This window comes from Mauremys mutica, chromosome 9 (genome assembly GCF_020497125.1).
Source record: "Mauremys mutica isolate MM-2020 ecotype Southern chromosome 9, ASM2049712v1, whole genome shotgun sequence".
Taxonomy (NCBI): Eukaryota; Metazoa; Chordata; order Testudines; family Geoemydidae; genus Mauremys; species Mauremys mutica.
The window spans coordinates 14,894,006-14,909,563 of NC_059080.1; the positions used below are offsets into that span (position 1 = coordinate 14,894,006).

Consider the following 15,558-nt stretch of genomic DNA (forward strand, 5'->3'; position numbering starts at 1 on the left):
TACAGATTCTGAGGAACTGAGACAGTGGCTCAATCGCACAAAATACAAGTGGATATCACATGAGGTTATTAATGAAATAATCGAAATGATGGCAATGACGGCGCTAAGAAAAATTGTGCAAAAGATAAAGGCTTCTAAGTTTTATGCCATTGTAATGGATGAGACTACCGATTTGTCAAGAAAAGAACAAGTAAGTTTTTCTTTAAGGTTCTTTTCTAGTGAAGACTGGGAGATTTATGAGGAGTTTATTGGGTTTTACCAAACTGACACAATGGATGCTGCTTCTCTTTTCAAAATTGTGGAAGATACACTTCTCAGGTGTGATTTGCCCTTTTCTGATTGCCGGGGGCAGTGTTACGACGGAGCCAGTAATGTGTCTGGCAAATTTACTGGGGTCCAAGCCAGAGTGAAGGAACGAGAGCCGAGAGCAGAATTTGTGCATTGTGCTGCACATTCTCTTAACCTTGCCACGCAGGATGCCCTGCATAATATTCAAGAGTGTCGTTATATGTTTTTTATGGTGAAAGATCTCATCAATGCCTTCAGGGAGTCACCAAAACGTATGGCAGCATTCAGAGAGTTTCAGAGTGAAGGAGAACCTTCTTTACGACCATTGTGCCCAACAAGATGGACACTAAGGATTAGTAGCATTAAATCACTGCTCCAAAACTACAAGGCCATGATGAACTGCCTAGATGAACTTAGTTACTCTTCTGATGAATTTGGCTTAAAATGTAGTGGATTCTCAAAGCAACTTCAATCTTTTTCAACATACTTTACACTAACAGTTCTTGTGAAAGCCATGGGTCCGGTAGAAGAAGCTAATGCAAAAATTCAAAGCCCAAATGTGTCATTGACAAGCGTTATGAAGAAAGTTGGCCTATTGCAAGAGGTGTTGAGTGGGATGCGCACAGACTCATCATACAATCGCTTTTGGGAAACAACGGTAGAGAAGGCAATAAATCTTTATTTAGATGAGCCTACACTCCCAAGAAAACGCAAACCTCCAAGATGGCTCGACCATGGAAGCCTTCCTCACACCTTCAGTGACCCTAAAGAGTATTTTCATCAAATATATGTTGAGATCATTGATGCTTGCAAAGTTGCAATTGAACAGAGGTTTTCAACAGAAAGCTTTACATTCGCAGTAAAATTGGAGAAGCTTATAACTGAGGCAGCAAATGGCTCAAAACAGGACATTGTCCAAATAAGTGAAGCATTCCATGGTGACATCAACATGGAGAAACTATTTCTTCATTTAGAAATGTTGAGTGATATTTGCAGATTGAGAAATTGCCAGCTCACTTCAGTGAGTGAAGTGAAGCAATTTCTAAAACAAAATGAAGGCTTAAGTGACCTGTTGTCAGAAGTTACAATTCTCCTGAAATTATTCTACACAATTCCGACTACAACCTGCACCGCTGAGCGATCATTCAGTTGCTTGCGCCGACTGAAAAATTATTTGCGAACAACAATGAGCCAAGAACGTCTAAATCACTTGACATTTCTGCACGTTCATAAAAACTTTACCTCTGAATTGGACATTGCAAGTCTCCTGGATGACTTCATTTCAAGAACCAAACAACGACAAAAAGTGTTTGCTGCCTCCTAAAGCACATCACAAAAGAAGGGGCTATATTTGTTGCAATTTTAGAAAGTATTTGTTTTGAGGATTATTGAATAAACAGTGTATGGTCGTTTCCATATTCAAAAGAGTATTAATTACTGATATTCTTAGTTAAATAATTTTTTATTATAGTGATATTATGCAATAAAAATAAACAGTGTATGGTCGTTTCCATATTCAAAAGAGTATTAATTACTGATATTCTTAGTTAAATAATTTTTTATTATAGTGATATTATGCAATAAACGCTTATGGCTTCCAATCCATTTTTACACTATTTAATAAAATATATATATCATCTTACAGGGCGGGGGGGGGGGGAGAGGGAGATTACACCCATTCTGGGCCCCACCAAAAATTATACAAACCTGCCGCCTATGTACACAACCTCTGACTGGTTTGGGTTGTACCTTGAAATGTGACAGCTGTATCTAGCAATTCAGATACTTACGTGGAAGAGTGGGACATGGTTTTTTTACTACCTTGTATTAGCTCTTTTTAACCTGTGCCCATTAGTTTATCCCATTCTATTCAGTGGAGACAGGAATGTAACTATACAGCCACAGCACAGCCACTAGAAGGCTGAGATAGTATGATGTTTTATTGTTACTTATAGTAGAAAGTGACAGAATTCAAACTAGAAGAGTTCTCTATACAATTAATGAGGCCGTTTTTCAGGGGCAATGCAATTTTGTAATAGAGAAAAAGTTGGATGGAAAATATTTATACCCACAGATAACCTCCAAAATATCTATAGCACTGAATAACCTTGCTTTGATGTCATTCCCAGAAGTACTACCCTGGGAAGGGAACAACATCACAGCAGTAAGCAATCAGTGTATTCCAGTGTCCTTTTTACAGCAGCGCTTTCAGGACTTCCAGGAATGAGGGGAAGACAATCCATGCATCTGATGAAGTAGGTTTTAGCCCACAAAAGCTTATGCGCAAATAAATTTGTTAGTCTCTGAGGTGCCACATTGTTTTTGCTGATACAGACTAACACGGCTACCACTCTGAAACCTAACCTGTGTCTCTGAACTACTGGGTCTGAAAATGTACCATTAAACTTATAAAACAATCATTCACTTCAGTGGGATCTAGATTTTTCCAAACCTGTATGAAGCTTTCTAAATACTAGGTTGAAATCCTGGCTCCACTGAAATCAATGGCAAAACTCTCATTGACTTCAACCTGGCTGGAATATCACCGTATGTGTTAAATGTTAAGTATTACTACTTCCACTACTAAAACTGCACCTGAAACATTTCATATCTAACAGTTTTATACATAAAATCTCTGATTTGCATGTCCAATCAGGTTTATGCAGGCAGATCAGGAATCTAATTAACTATGTTATTTGTGCACCCAAATTTTATTTTTTGCATAAGCTAATGCTTGGACTAAAATCTTTGCATACCAATACGTGGATGTGAAAAATTGTGAGTGTATATTTAATGGCAGGTTCAGATCCTTTTGAAAATGTGGTGGATGGTAATTAAAATCAACATAATTTACATATTGTAATAAAAGACATGTTTTTATACTAGAAATGTATACTTAATATTATCAAATAACAATGTAGGTTTCATTAACAAAGGGTATAAATGGAGATCAGAAAAAAATTCTTACTGTTTTCTAGCATTTTTTTCTACAATAGCACATTCTGTTCATTTGAAAATATCTTTTTTACCTGGAGCTCTGGAATGACTGTTCCTCTCTCTGGACAGGATCCTCCAAATGTTGTCAGAGGTGAAGGGAGTACAATTGGATTTGGGCTGATAAAGCTAGTGATGTCACAAGATGGTGGGTTCGACTCTGTTCTTTGCATGACAACTTTTTCTACTACAATAAACCTATTCCAAGGCAACCAAAGTGCCCTTTTCTCAGAAATGAAAGGAGATCTGTCAAAGACCAGGGTGACAGAGATACCTCCAATAGCCACAAGGTCAAAACTGGAGAGACAAAACAAAACACATTGTCTTATACTGTTTCCTTTACAACAGTAACACAGCTTGCAACAAATGACTACCAAAAATCCCACATGGAACCCCATTATAACTATTAATTTCCTATGTGAAACAACTCCAATATTATCTTTCTATTTCCAACTGTGAGGCCAGGTAGTGCTTTCGCTCTATGCCTACTCCAAGCATTCATCACATGTAAGGTGAGATACTTCACTGCAATTTGCCCACTCTTCCTCTGGTGTTTACCTACTAAAAGCACTCACAGTTAACAACTGTGTGGAACCAATCACTCCTGGCCTGTATGTGAAGAAACTCCTAAACCATAAAATGACTGCTACTCAGATTGTGTGTGTGCCCAGCATGTGACGTAGCTGACTTGGGGCCTCACAATCGCCTCATTCTCCAAAATGCCCATTTTTCCTGTTCTGCGAGTAGTGAGATGAAGAGTTGGAGTATACTCAAGAAACATGTGGGGTTGCAGCCCTACTGTTCAATGTGTGGACATTTTGGGAAAGCTTCCCATTAATTTCAGTGAGAACTGAATCAGCTCCTGGATGTGGTACAATGGATATACTCAAGGAGCAACTGTGAATAACTCTGTGCAGATTTGCACCCTAAGATGGCGTGAGACAGAAAGCAAGGTACATAGTGTCTCAGTTTTCCAAGATTCTGACATCTACAGCCAGGTCATATAAGGTAATGTAAATAGATATTTCACTCACTGTATTATTGAATGCATATATTATGGAAGCCTTTGATGGTAACAAACTGTGATAAGAAGTCAGACTTAATTATGCATATTTCATCACATATCCCAAATGACACAGATTACTCTCAAAGTAAAATGTAGGTAACATATTTTAATACTGTCACCGTTAGTGTGAATAAGAAATGATAATTAGTAACTTACAACACTGCAATTTTAAAATTGAGAAAATAAAGTAAATAAAATTACTCTCTTCACTACTGTAAATAAGCTATGCTACATACAAATCTTGGAAACAGCAAAGGGTTACTTCTTTACCCTTTCAGAAGATAAGTTTTACAATGTGGTCAATGACCATAAAGTCTTCAAACAGCCAAACTCCTGAATTAGCCAAAAATTCTGGGGTAAATCATGGCTCCACACCTGCAAGTGGAGGTCCCTAAATGCAATGGAAGTGGCCTTAGCCTTAGGGCAGGATACAGGGAACACCTCTCTTGTGTACTAGTGAACTCAGCTCGTTCTACAGGGGTTCTCTAAAAGCAACAAAGAATCCTGTGGCACCTTATAGACTAACAGACGTTTTGCAGCATGAGCTTTCGTGGGTGAATACCCACTTCTTCAGATGCAAGTGGTGGAAATTTCCAGGGGCAGGTTTATATATGCAAGCAAGAAGCAAGCTAGAGATAACGAGGTTAGATCAATCAGGGAGGATGGGGCCCTGTTCTAGCAGTTGAGGTGTGAAAACCAAGGGAGGAGAAACTGGTTCTGTAATTGGCAAGCCATTCACAGTCTTTGTTTAATCCTGAGCTGATGGTGTCAAATTTGCAGATGAACTGGAGCTCAGCAGTTTCTCTTTGAAGTCTGGTCCTGAAGTTTTTTTGCTGCAGGATGGCCACCTTAAGATCTGCTATTGTGTGGCCAGGGAGGTTGAAGTGTTCTCCTACAGGTTTTTGTATATTGCCATTCCTAATATCTGATTTGTGTCCATTTATCCTTTTCCTTAGAGACTGTCCAGTTTGGCCGATGTACATAGCAGAGGGGCACTGCTGGCATATGATGGCATATATTACATTGGTGGACGTGCAGGTGAATGAACCAGTGATGGTGTGGCTGATCTGGTTAGGTCCTGTGATGGTGTTGCTGGTGTAGATATGTGGGCAGAGTTGGCATCGAGGTTTGTTGCATGGGTTGGTTCCTGAGCTAGAGTTACTATGGTGCGGTGTGCAGTTACTGGTGAGAATATGCTTCAGGTTGGCAGGTTGTCTGTGGGCGAGGACTGGCCTGCCACCCAAGGCCTGTGAAAGTGTGGGATCATTCTCCAGGATGGGTTGTAGATCCCTGATGATGCGCTGGAGGGGTTTGAGCTGGGGACTGTATGTGATGGCCAGTGGAGTCCTGTTGGTTTCTCTGTTGGGGTTCTCTGTACACCATGTGGAAGACATGAGGCGGACAGGAGGAGTTTAACCTGAACAAATGGGGCACAGGGACAAGCAGATACTATTGGAGCCATAATGTTGCAATAATGGCTGCAGAGTAGCTGTTTTGCCATTCTCTAGCCTTGGGGAAAATCCCCATTTTAAACTTAGGTTGCTCTGCTACCATCAGTCAGCTAAAGGAGTCATCTTTACAGGCTTCAGAAGAAGCCATTTTCTGACCTCCTCACTGTAATATAGGAGTGAAGAAGGGAAAACTACGGGGCTCCTGTGGAAATTTCAACTATGCAAACCCACAGGTCAGAGATGTCAAGGAGTTTGGCAATATGCACAGCTTCAAAATATAGAAGCATTGAAATCTAACTGTAATACTGTCACATTCTGATCCCATGTGTTCTGGATCTGATCAAGAAAAGTTAGGTGAACAGTGAGGTGGTAAAATTTGCATACAATACAAAATTATTCAAGATAGTTAAGTCCAAAGCTGACTGCAGAGTTACAAAGAAATCTCACTAATTTCAGAGGGTGGGTGACAAACTGGCAGATGAAATTCAATGCTGATGACTGCATAATAATGCACACTGGAAAAATAATGTCAACTATACTTACAAAATGATGGGGACTAAATTAGCAGTTACCATTCAAGAAAGATACCTCAGAGTCACTGGGGAGAGTTAGGTGAAAACCCTAATGTTAGGAACCACTAGGAAAGGGTTAAATAATAAGACTGAAATATCATAATGCCAGCATATAAATCCATGGTCTGCCCACACCTGGAATACCATATGCAATACAAGTTGCCCCATCTTAGAAAAAATGCAGAGAAGGGCAACAAAAATGACTGGAGTATGGAATAGTTTCCATATGAAGACAGATTAAAAAGACTGGGACTGTTAATCTTAGAAAAGAGATGACTAAGGGGAGATATGTTAGAGGTCTATAAAATTGTGAATAGTATGGAGAAAGTGAGTAGAGAAGTGTTATTTAACTCTTCATACAACATAAGAACTAGGGATGATCTGATTAAATTAATAGGCAACAGGTTTAAAACAAACATGAGGAAGTACTTTTTCACGCAATGAAGTCAACCTGTGGAATTTATTGCTATGGGATTCTGTGAAGGCCAAAAGTAGAACTGGGTTCAAACAAGAATTAGCTAAATTCCTGGAGAATAGGTCTATCAATGGCTATTAGCCAAGATGGTCAGGGATGGAACCCCATGCTCCAGGTTCCCCTAACCTCTCACTGCCAGAAGTTGGGACTGGACGAATGGGGATAGATCACTCAAATTGCCCTGTTCTGTTCATTCCCTCTGAAGCATCAAGCATTGGCCACTATCAGAGACAGGATATTGGGCTAGATGGATCATTGGTCCGCTCGTACGGCCATTTTTATTTTCTTATGTGTTTGAATGTTGCCACAATATTCTTGTTATTATTTAGTGCTCATGGGTTTTCACTATCTTCATGCTTCCTTTCCTTCAACTGGACACCCTACCACAGAGAACTCTAATCACATGTGCTGCCTGAACAGAGGACCAGATGCTGCCCTCCATCTACAAAGTAAAAAGTGATGTCAATAGAAAATTTGTGCAGGGATGCAAGGTGGCATGTGGTCCTTAGACTAACAATCTCAATTAATGAGAGGCCAGGGATGAAAATGTCCCACCTTCCATCCTGTCGGCTGATGGTGTATCCGTAATCACTGCGGTGTAGGAAACTGACATTCACTCCTACCAAAGCAGTTCCATCGAATGCTACCACCTGGCCTCGAATTACACAGGCACGTCTGCAATAAGAAAAGTAGAATTTAACATGCAATAAAGCCAGTGTGGAGGACATGAAAAAGTGTTGACTTCATACACTGTGCATCACCTCAGTGCAGGTTAAAGACTGAACAGCTAAGAAGTTGTGACTATAGATTTATAATGGAAATGTGGATAGACCATAGCATGACTATCAGATATTTGAAATAGCATTGCTGTACAGAACAAACTTACATACTTCCCCATGAATTCCTAGTATAGCATTAGAATATGTAACTTTTCAGCATCAATTTGACTAGCCATTGCATGGAGTTGCACAGGATTAGCTGATAGCATGCAGCTATTACTATTGGCCTTCCCTCATCTTTACTACTAATGATGCTGGAAACAAGAAAGAATATAACGTGACTCGCAGATTCCAGTACAGAACAAGCAGTTGGAGAAAAAAATCCCTTTATTTGTAAACTGGACTAATATAAAGACACAGCTGATATGCAATCCCAGAAAGCCACTTTCACAGAATCACTTTTTGGGGTAAGAGCGAGGGTCAGAGGTGAGCATAATATACACTCTTTTAAACCCCACACTTACAGTTTAGATTCCCGATAGCTAATCAAAATTTTTTGAGTTGGATTGTAATTAAATGTTGCATTTTGATCTGACATTTTTTGTTTTGATTTCAGGCATTTTGAGAAAAGCAAAGTAGTTAGGGTTCTCTTTGAGGGTGCTATAGACCCTGGTTCAATCTCTCCTTCTGTCTCACATGGAGTAGAGATTTGAATGTGAGTCTCCCACACTGAAGGAGGTCACAGGGATGACCACACCCTGAGGGCTGAAAGCTGTTACCTGAGAGACTGTGGCTTTACAAATTAACCCTTTCATGGGTGTCACACCACAGTAGCTAATATGGGTTCCACTCTGTCAGTGTGTAGAGTGATTTGAAAGTTGTTGACAATAACTGCAGTTAGAGAGAGATGTTCTGCCATTAATTTGTTTTTCTTTCAATATATATAACAGAATTTTACTTCACCCTTCCTTTGTTTTATATATTAATTGTGATCACACACTGGCAAAAGTCATGAGTAGCTCCATTAAAGTCAATTGTTACACTGGTATAAAAGATCACAATCAGGCCTTCTGTGTATTTAACCAGACTATGCCAGTGTCAATTATTTTTGTTTTGTTAGAACAGCAACCACTAGTTTCTATTGTTTTCTCATATTTTATAGCATCTATAGACTTGTCTTTTCCCTTTCCAATCCTTTTATTTATTAAGCATGTTGACTTGAGAGAGAAAGTCTCATAAGAGTCATCATTATTCTGTGCATTATTCTAGTATTCCTCTGTTTGTTTGTTCATTCTGTTTTTCAATCTGCAGACTTGTCTTTTGATTCTACTCCTCTCATATTTTATGGAGCACACAGAGTTGTGTGATAACAACTCATCAAAGTCTTCATTATTCCATATATTGTCTTCCTTTTCCTCTGCTCATTCATTTTGCTTCTCATTATCCATAAATAATGTTCATACTTATCTTTCAGCTCTTACTTTTTTTATTCCTCATATTTCATAACCCACACACATTTACAGTATGTGATAAAGACTCATAAAACTCATTATTCTACATTTATCTGTATTGAACTGTCTCTGTAATCTATTAGACTTTAAATGTTCTAAGCTTTTCAGTATACTGCTACATTTGTCCTCATTATTTACTGTCTTTCTAGCATCCATTTCTGACTATAACAGTCTTCAGCTGTCTCTTGGATTATCAAGACCTACAGTAAATCTTCAACCAACAGCAACTGTCCAAAATCAATTTTAATTTCTGCATTTAGCACACGTATTAAAGCATTTTCATTTATACTACTTTTGACTGACACTTGAGATCTCTGGAGAAAAACTACTTAGCAGGCAGATTCTCTCCCCTTTCAAAATGCCTGGTCGTTTCACAAAGCTTTCAGGGAATACTTGTTCTTGGATCCCCAGTGGTCTTACTACTTGAAGTGGGCCTCACTTATCCTCTACTTTATTAGAGCTTTCAGGAACTCTTTCCTGAATTGATGTCACTCTCCATTCACCTGATTCACTCTCCTTCTCCTGGACTGAGATCAGGTTACTTCTGACTACTTCCCCCATTAGTAACAGAGTAGTCTTACCCCCTCATTCTCTCCGAGTGTGCTGCACCTTCTTCGTCTATTCTCACTGTCTAACTTTATTGTAGACACACCTCTGCTACATTTTTTTATTCCTTATGTTAGATAACATCCAATTGTGTAAGGCTTTTCTTTCTAATACCACTGTTTATTTGCAAATATGACATCATCTTGAACTAAGTCTTTTAAACTAGTGTGTCAAAGTTACTTTAACTATAAGGTAAGTGCAGCAACTTCTTAGCTATTTGAGAGGAGCTGGAGAATCTGTCCATTGTTTTGCATCATGCACCGAGGGAGAAAAATGTTTCCGATAAGCTGCAGCCTTTGTTTTTTTCAAATACATTTAAAATGTTTCTAGGCCTCTTGCAGTCTGTGGTCAATCTCCAACTCCAGAGGGAGTAGTTGCTTTTTTTGAGAGGATGCACAGATCCGTGGGTTGCAGGTAACATTCGAGAAGTAGACTCTCTTTGAAAATGCTTCATGGGTCAGTCTACTTTTAACTGATTATCTCATTTGGCCATCAGGCAGCTTATTTGACATCTCTAATTTAAAATTTCTAGGTCTTTCTGTATTTATTATTCCACCTGCATTCTTTAACTATTTTTCACAAACATTTCTACCATTCCATCATCATTTCGCCTAACTCCACACTCCCTTTTTTGTTATTTTGTCTTTTGTTTCCCGTGTTAAACTTCCAATACCCACTGAGCACCTCAGGCTGTGACATTAACCTCAGACGTGGAACTCTGTCAGGAAAACTTGAGTGAATTCACAATTGTCACATTACCAAAATAATGTAATTTATTGTATTATTTTTCTGATTAAAATCTTCAATCACAGAAATTAAGCTAGGGGCTACTAAGGTACATTAATTTCCTCCTGCTGACAATGTCACTGTAAGCAGCTTTTGGAGGGTAATTAATTCAAGACCAAGCATTGGACCTTCTCTTGTGTGCAATTTACAACGAGTCAAGTAGCTTGCCAGCAGTATGCATTTTTTAAACTCCTGTGGGTAGAGGTTGACAAAATATTGTGATATGCTACACTCTTTAACTATCACAGGCCAAATCGATTTCTGGTATAAGCAGATGCAATTCCATTGACCAGGAATTAATTTGACCCACCTTTTTATAAGTAGCAGCTACGTGTTCAAATTTAAAGACATCCAATACAAAATTCCAAGCTTTGGTGTAACATATGGCAAGGTGCTCTACAGGCTCCTACACTATACACAAGCTTCAGATTCTGAATGGATTTCTGACTTCGAGGTTGTCTATATTGTGGGGTGATGTGCCGTATGGGGGTTAGTGGAAGGAGATTTCTAAAGCATGCTAATGTGTTATGCATTAACTGGTGCACATAGACCCTGCCAATGTACTTTAACATATTTCTCTTTGAAACTACTACTTTTAAGTGCACTACTGAACCTTTAGTGTACACCAGCAGGGTCTGCGTGAAGTAATTACTGCACAACACATTAGTGCGCTTTAAAAATCACACCCCATAGAATACATAACCCCATCGTGCAGACAAGCCCTTAACCCCAAATGAGTGCACTGCAGCTGCCTGATCTTGAAATGATAAAGGCATGAAACAGCGATGAGAACCACACCCCAAAGGAAAGATCCTAATCTCCCAGTTGGATGCAAATGGAAAAAAAAAAGATGTCCTAACTCTTTCTGAAACATGATAATATCATACTAACCGGGTATTTAAGAAGACTCCAAAGTTGTCTCCATGAATAATAAAGATCAGGCAACCACCTTCAGTCTGAGGGGTAGATATAATCTTGACAATATTTTCTGGTTGCTTTCCTCAGCCTACCCTCATCACTTTTATCTGGATTGAGACTCAGTCAGCTCTCATCCATAGCCCAGTCCCAACCAGTGGCTGGGTAAGGCATCAAACTGCACTATCTGAGTCAGAAGAGATGAAAACATTGATCTGGTGTTTTGCTAAGTTCCCTCTAAGCTGTGCGGTCGTGTGGCTGCACAGCAGCTTATTAAGCACTGTGCAGGTACTCAGGCTGCGGCGAGGAAAGATGCCTCTCCCCTCCTGCCACAGCCCAGCCTCAGACCTACTGCTGCCAGGGGAGAGGCACTCCGCCCCCAGCTAGGGTGACCAGATGTCCCGATTTTATAGGGACAGTCCCAATTTTTGGGTCTTTTTCTTCTATAGGCTCCTATTACCCCCACTTGCTGTCCTAATTTTTCCCACTTGCTGTCTGGTCACCCTATCCCCGGCCCCAACCTAGCCATTGCCCCACCCCCACCACTTCCATATTGGTGCACATAATAAAATTCATTCCACACATGTGTGGGAAAAATTAGAGGGAACACTGGTCATGTGCATACTAAATAGGCTGCAAACCATGATTCTGCACTAGCCTCTTTATGGCCTCATACTTGTTAAATGGGGGTGGTGGCAAGATAGAACTCTGCAGAATCCCACATGAGAGCATTATTGCCCAACACTCTCCTCTGAAATCTAGAAATTTCTTCACAACAGTAAGAACCTGTATCAGCCTCTGAGCTGAGCCAGCCATGACCAAGTTATCCACTACCCAAAACACATCTGTTAGGTGAGATTTTACAGATGCTACAGTGGAAGCTCTTCACAGCAGACGAATTTTAAAAAATCTTTACGCCAAATTGATCACCTTCATCTCAACACTTCTGCCACAAGTGCTCTAGCTAGCTTCCCTTCTGCTTCAACTATTGCAGATCATCATAAACCATGGTGACTTTTGAGGATGAATATGGGGTAGAAGATGCCAGGGGCCACTATCTTGATAGTAGAGGACAAAAGATTTATAAAAGCCAACCAAGCAATACAGTGGTCTGTCAGAGGAACAATTCTGTCCTTCAGAGACCTCTGCAACCTTTCTAATTCCATCAGCTTCCAAGGACAGACCAACTAAACAGGTCAAACATCTTTACTCTCCATACTCCAAAGGAACATTGGGCAGTTAGGCAAAAACTGAAACACTCAAAAAAGGCTTTTAAGACCAAGTCAAATCCTATCAATGATGCCTCAAAAGATCATTTCCTTTTATCTATAAAAACATATTGAAAGGATTATGTGAAATCCTCCCGATAGTAGTTGCAATGTCACAGGACGCTGTATAGGTGACTTGACTGCTCGCCTTCCAGGTGATATTAAATGGGTAGGTGTCTGGTTTATGTTGCTGAGGGAAGTTTTGAGCTCTGGTGATAAAAGAGTAACATGTAAGAGCTAGTTATTATTATTTATGATTTTTCTTTTAAACAGCAATATGCTATATTAAATATATATGCAGCCAAAGATGTTGTATTTGGTGCATCTTATGTACTCAGATAAAATAATAAGCTAACTGCACTGTTCCATTAGTGATTTACACTTTAAGGCTTGGTGCTGCCAGTTATTGGTTTTGTTCAGTTTCACGTACTATTGTTTTACATATTTATAACATCCTGTTATGTTATTAATAGCGATTAAATGTTTAGGAATGTTAGATCAATAAAGATTCTTTACATATTTACATTAGTAAAAAATTAATAAGTCAAAGAGAACACACTGAATTTGTTCCCTCTGTGGATGTGTTTGAAGTGAAGAGAGAAATGAAATCTAGGTGACAACATAAGTACTATTTATTGCATTTGTGAAAATGAAAAATACTGGTGTGTTTATTAATGCAACTTGGATTATCTAATGTGCAGGCCTAGGAGTAGTGGTTAGATTATAGGGATGATTTGTGAATGCTTTTGTCAGTATATAAATCACTGCTTCCCAGGATGAACTGCAGTATAAAAAAAAACGTATGTGACTCTATATTTCAAATTTACTGACTTTTTTCAAGAGAGAAGTATAGGTAATTGTGTCCTTTGAGCAAGTGTCTGCCCTTCCTTAGTCACACATTCCTCTCCTTTAAAGAACAGCATAACCCCACAAGTTCACAGAAATGACTCTGATTTCTGAGATCACACACCGGTTATATTTCAATTAAAGGGTAACCTGCAGAGTAAAATGGCAAACTGCATGTTCTCCTACTACTACTACTTTCTGACTATGGCTGCTAATCAGACTAAGGGGCATTCAGCACATAAATAAAGAAAACATGTTCACTGTGTTATGTCACAGCTCCATTGGGGCATGAAGCTGACTCAAGAGAGCTCATATGACTCCAACACTGCTCGCCAGTATATCTCCAACATTCTGGCAAGAATTGCACCCTACATTGTTTCTCATGGAAACACATAGCAGAGCAGTTTACCTCCCAGGATAGTTACACCCTTATAAAAAAGGTACTACAGTTTACTACAGTAAATAGTCTTATACGCTACATGGAGTAACTCTAGGCGTCTGGGCTAGTAATGTCGGAGGGCAAGTCTTAAACTGCCAGAATCTCAAACAAAGAATTTATCATTTCCACTATTTTCAGATTACCATTAATGTGAAAAAGTCAATAAAGATTTCAAAGAAGACCTTGATACCGATGTTTTTTCTATTAAAATAATTTATCAATACAGTTTTCACTATCCAGACCACTTTAATTAAAAATGAAACTTACCTGCTGTCAAATAAGACATCTCCAGGGATTACATGAGTGCTCTCCTTGCCAATAAGGAACTTGATTCTATCATAAAAGAGCCTTGGAGGATGCTGAGAGAAAGGAGGCTGGCTGTGCTGAATGAGGTCAAGGGGATCAGGTGACCCTTGGCAGAGAGGACTTGCGTAGCAATTGCTTTGCTGACAACAATCAGGGTCTACACAGTCTGTCAAACCATCTGAAAATGGATAAAACAAAAATTCAGGAAATAGAATGATGTTTAGAAGAAACCAAAGGGTTTGCTACTAGAAAGCATGGGAGAACAATAGCTAATCATCTGGAAGGAATGCTGATTTTAAGGCTGTATAGGCCCAGATTCAGCAAAGCACTCAAGCATATGCTTAAGTGGGGATGGGGATTTCTCTCCAGTTACTAATACTGAATGGTAGCTCACAAAATCTCCATGAGGGAATAGAACCCATAAACTAAGTGACAAGAAAGAGTGTGACTTATCGTCATCACAATGCAGATAGGAGAAGAAAAATCAATATTTGTCAGTCCAGTGGGTATATGATTCACAAATATATAGTTTAAATTTCTAGTAGCTCAATATTGTTATAATGAATAGTCTGTTAATACCCGCGAAGAATATGTACTTGCTAAAGTGTATGAAATGACCTGTACAATCTGAAACATTATCCAATTTTAATATCCATCTTTATTATAGTAGTAAAAAGGGCTCTGGTAAAAGTTCTTCAGCTTTTAAACCCTATACATTTTATTAGTGTTAATGTTTTCAGATGTTTTATTATTCTTACACTTAATAGCTACTAAAGTGAATTCATGAGGATTTGATCATGACTGTGGCTCCTTTTATGCTAGGCACTGTACCAATACAAAGCGAGATGCAGTCCCTGCCCTAAAGTGCTTAACATTTAAGTCTTCTCTACTTGATGCTTGTTTGCAACTCCCATCATATTCAAGTGAAGCAAACTTGTGAACTAAATGCAAACTATTCCACCATTCGGAACTTACAGATAGCTGAAGTAGGACAAATGGGGCTAAGTTTCTGAAAAAGAGTCTCTATTTTTGTATATCGTTTTGCACCTATAATTATTTGTAAGCACAGCTTAGATCACTTAAATATAAGTGCTTGACTACTCCCACCAATCAGCTACCCGGACATCTAAATTACCTAAATTGCACGCACAATTACTGGCATACCAAAAAGGAAGGCTGAAAATCCTGCCCAATAAATATAAATGTAGTAAATACTACACAGAGAAATCAAATATAATAAGATACACTAAAAATCTTCAAAAATCTTCTTGAATTTATTCATTTTATTGTGCATATTTGCTAACTCTCTTAAATTG

At 39.0% G+C, this 15,558-nt stretch overlaps 1 protein-coding gene across 8 annotated transcripts in view; it reads right to left on the reverse strand.

Moving 5' to 3' along the window:
* Window positions 1-15,558, reverse strand: part of TENM1 (teneurin transmembrane protein 1) — a 517,028-nt gene that overhangs the window by 115,805 nt on the left and 385,665 nt on the right. For all 8 annotated transcript variants that reach the window (XM_045030001.1, XM_045030000.1, XM_045029999.1 and 5 more), the window contains 3 exons: window positions 14,204-14,420; window positions 7,402-7,521; window positions 3,318-3,579 (listed from right to left, as the gene is read on the reverse strand). In XM_045030001.1, coding sequence (XP_044885936.1) covers window positions 3,318-3,579; window positions 7,402-7,521; window positions 14,204-14,420 — 599 coding nt within the window. The remainder of the gene's footprint in view (window positions 1-3,317; window positions 3,580-7,401; window positions 7,522-14,203; window positions 14,421-15,558) is intronic.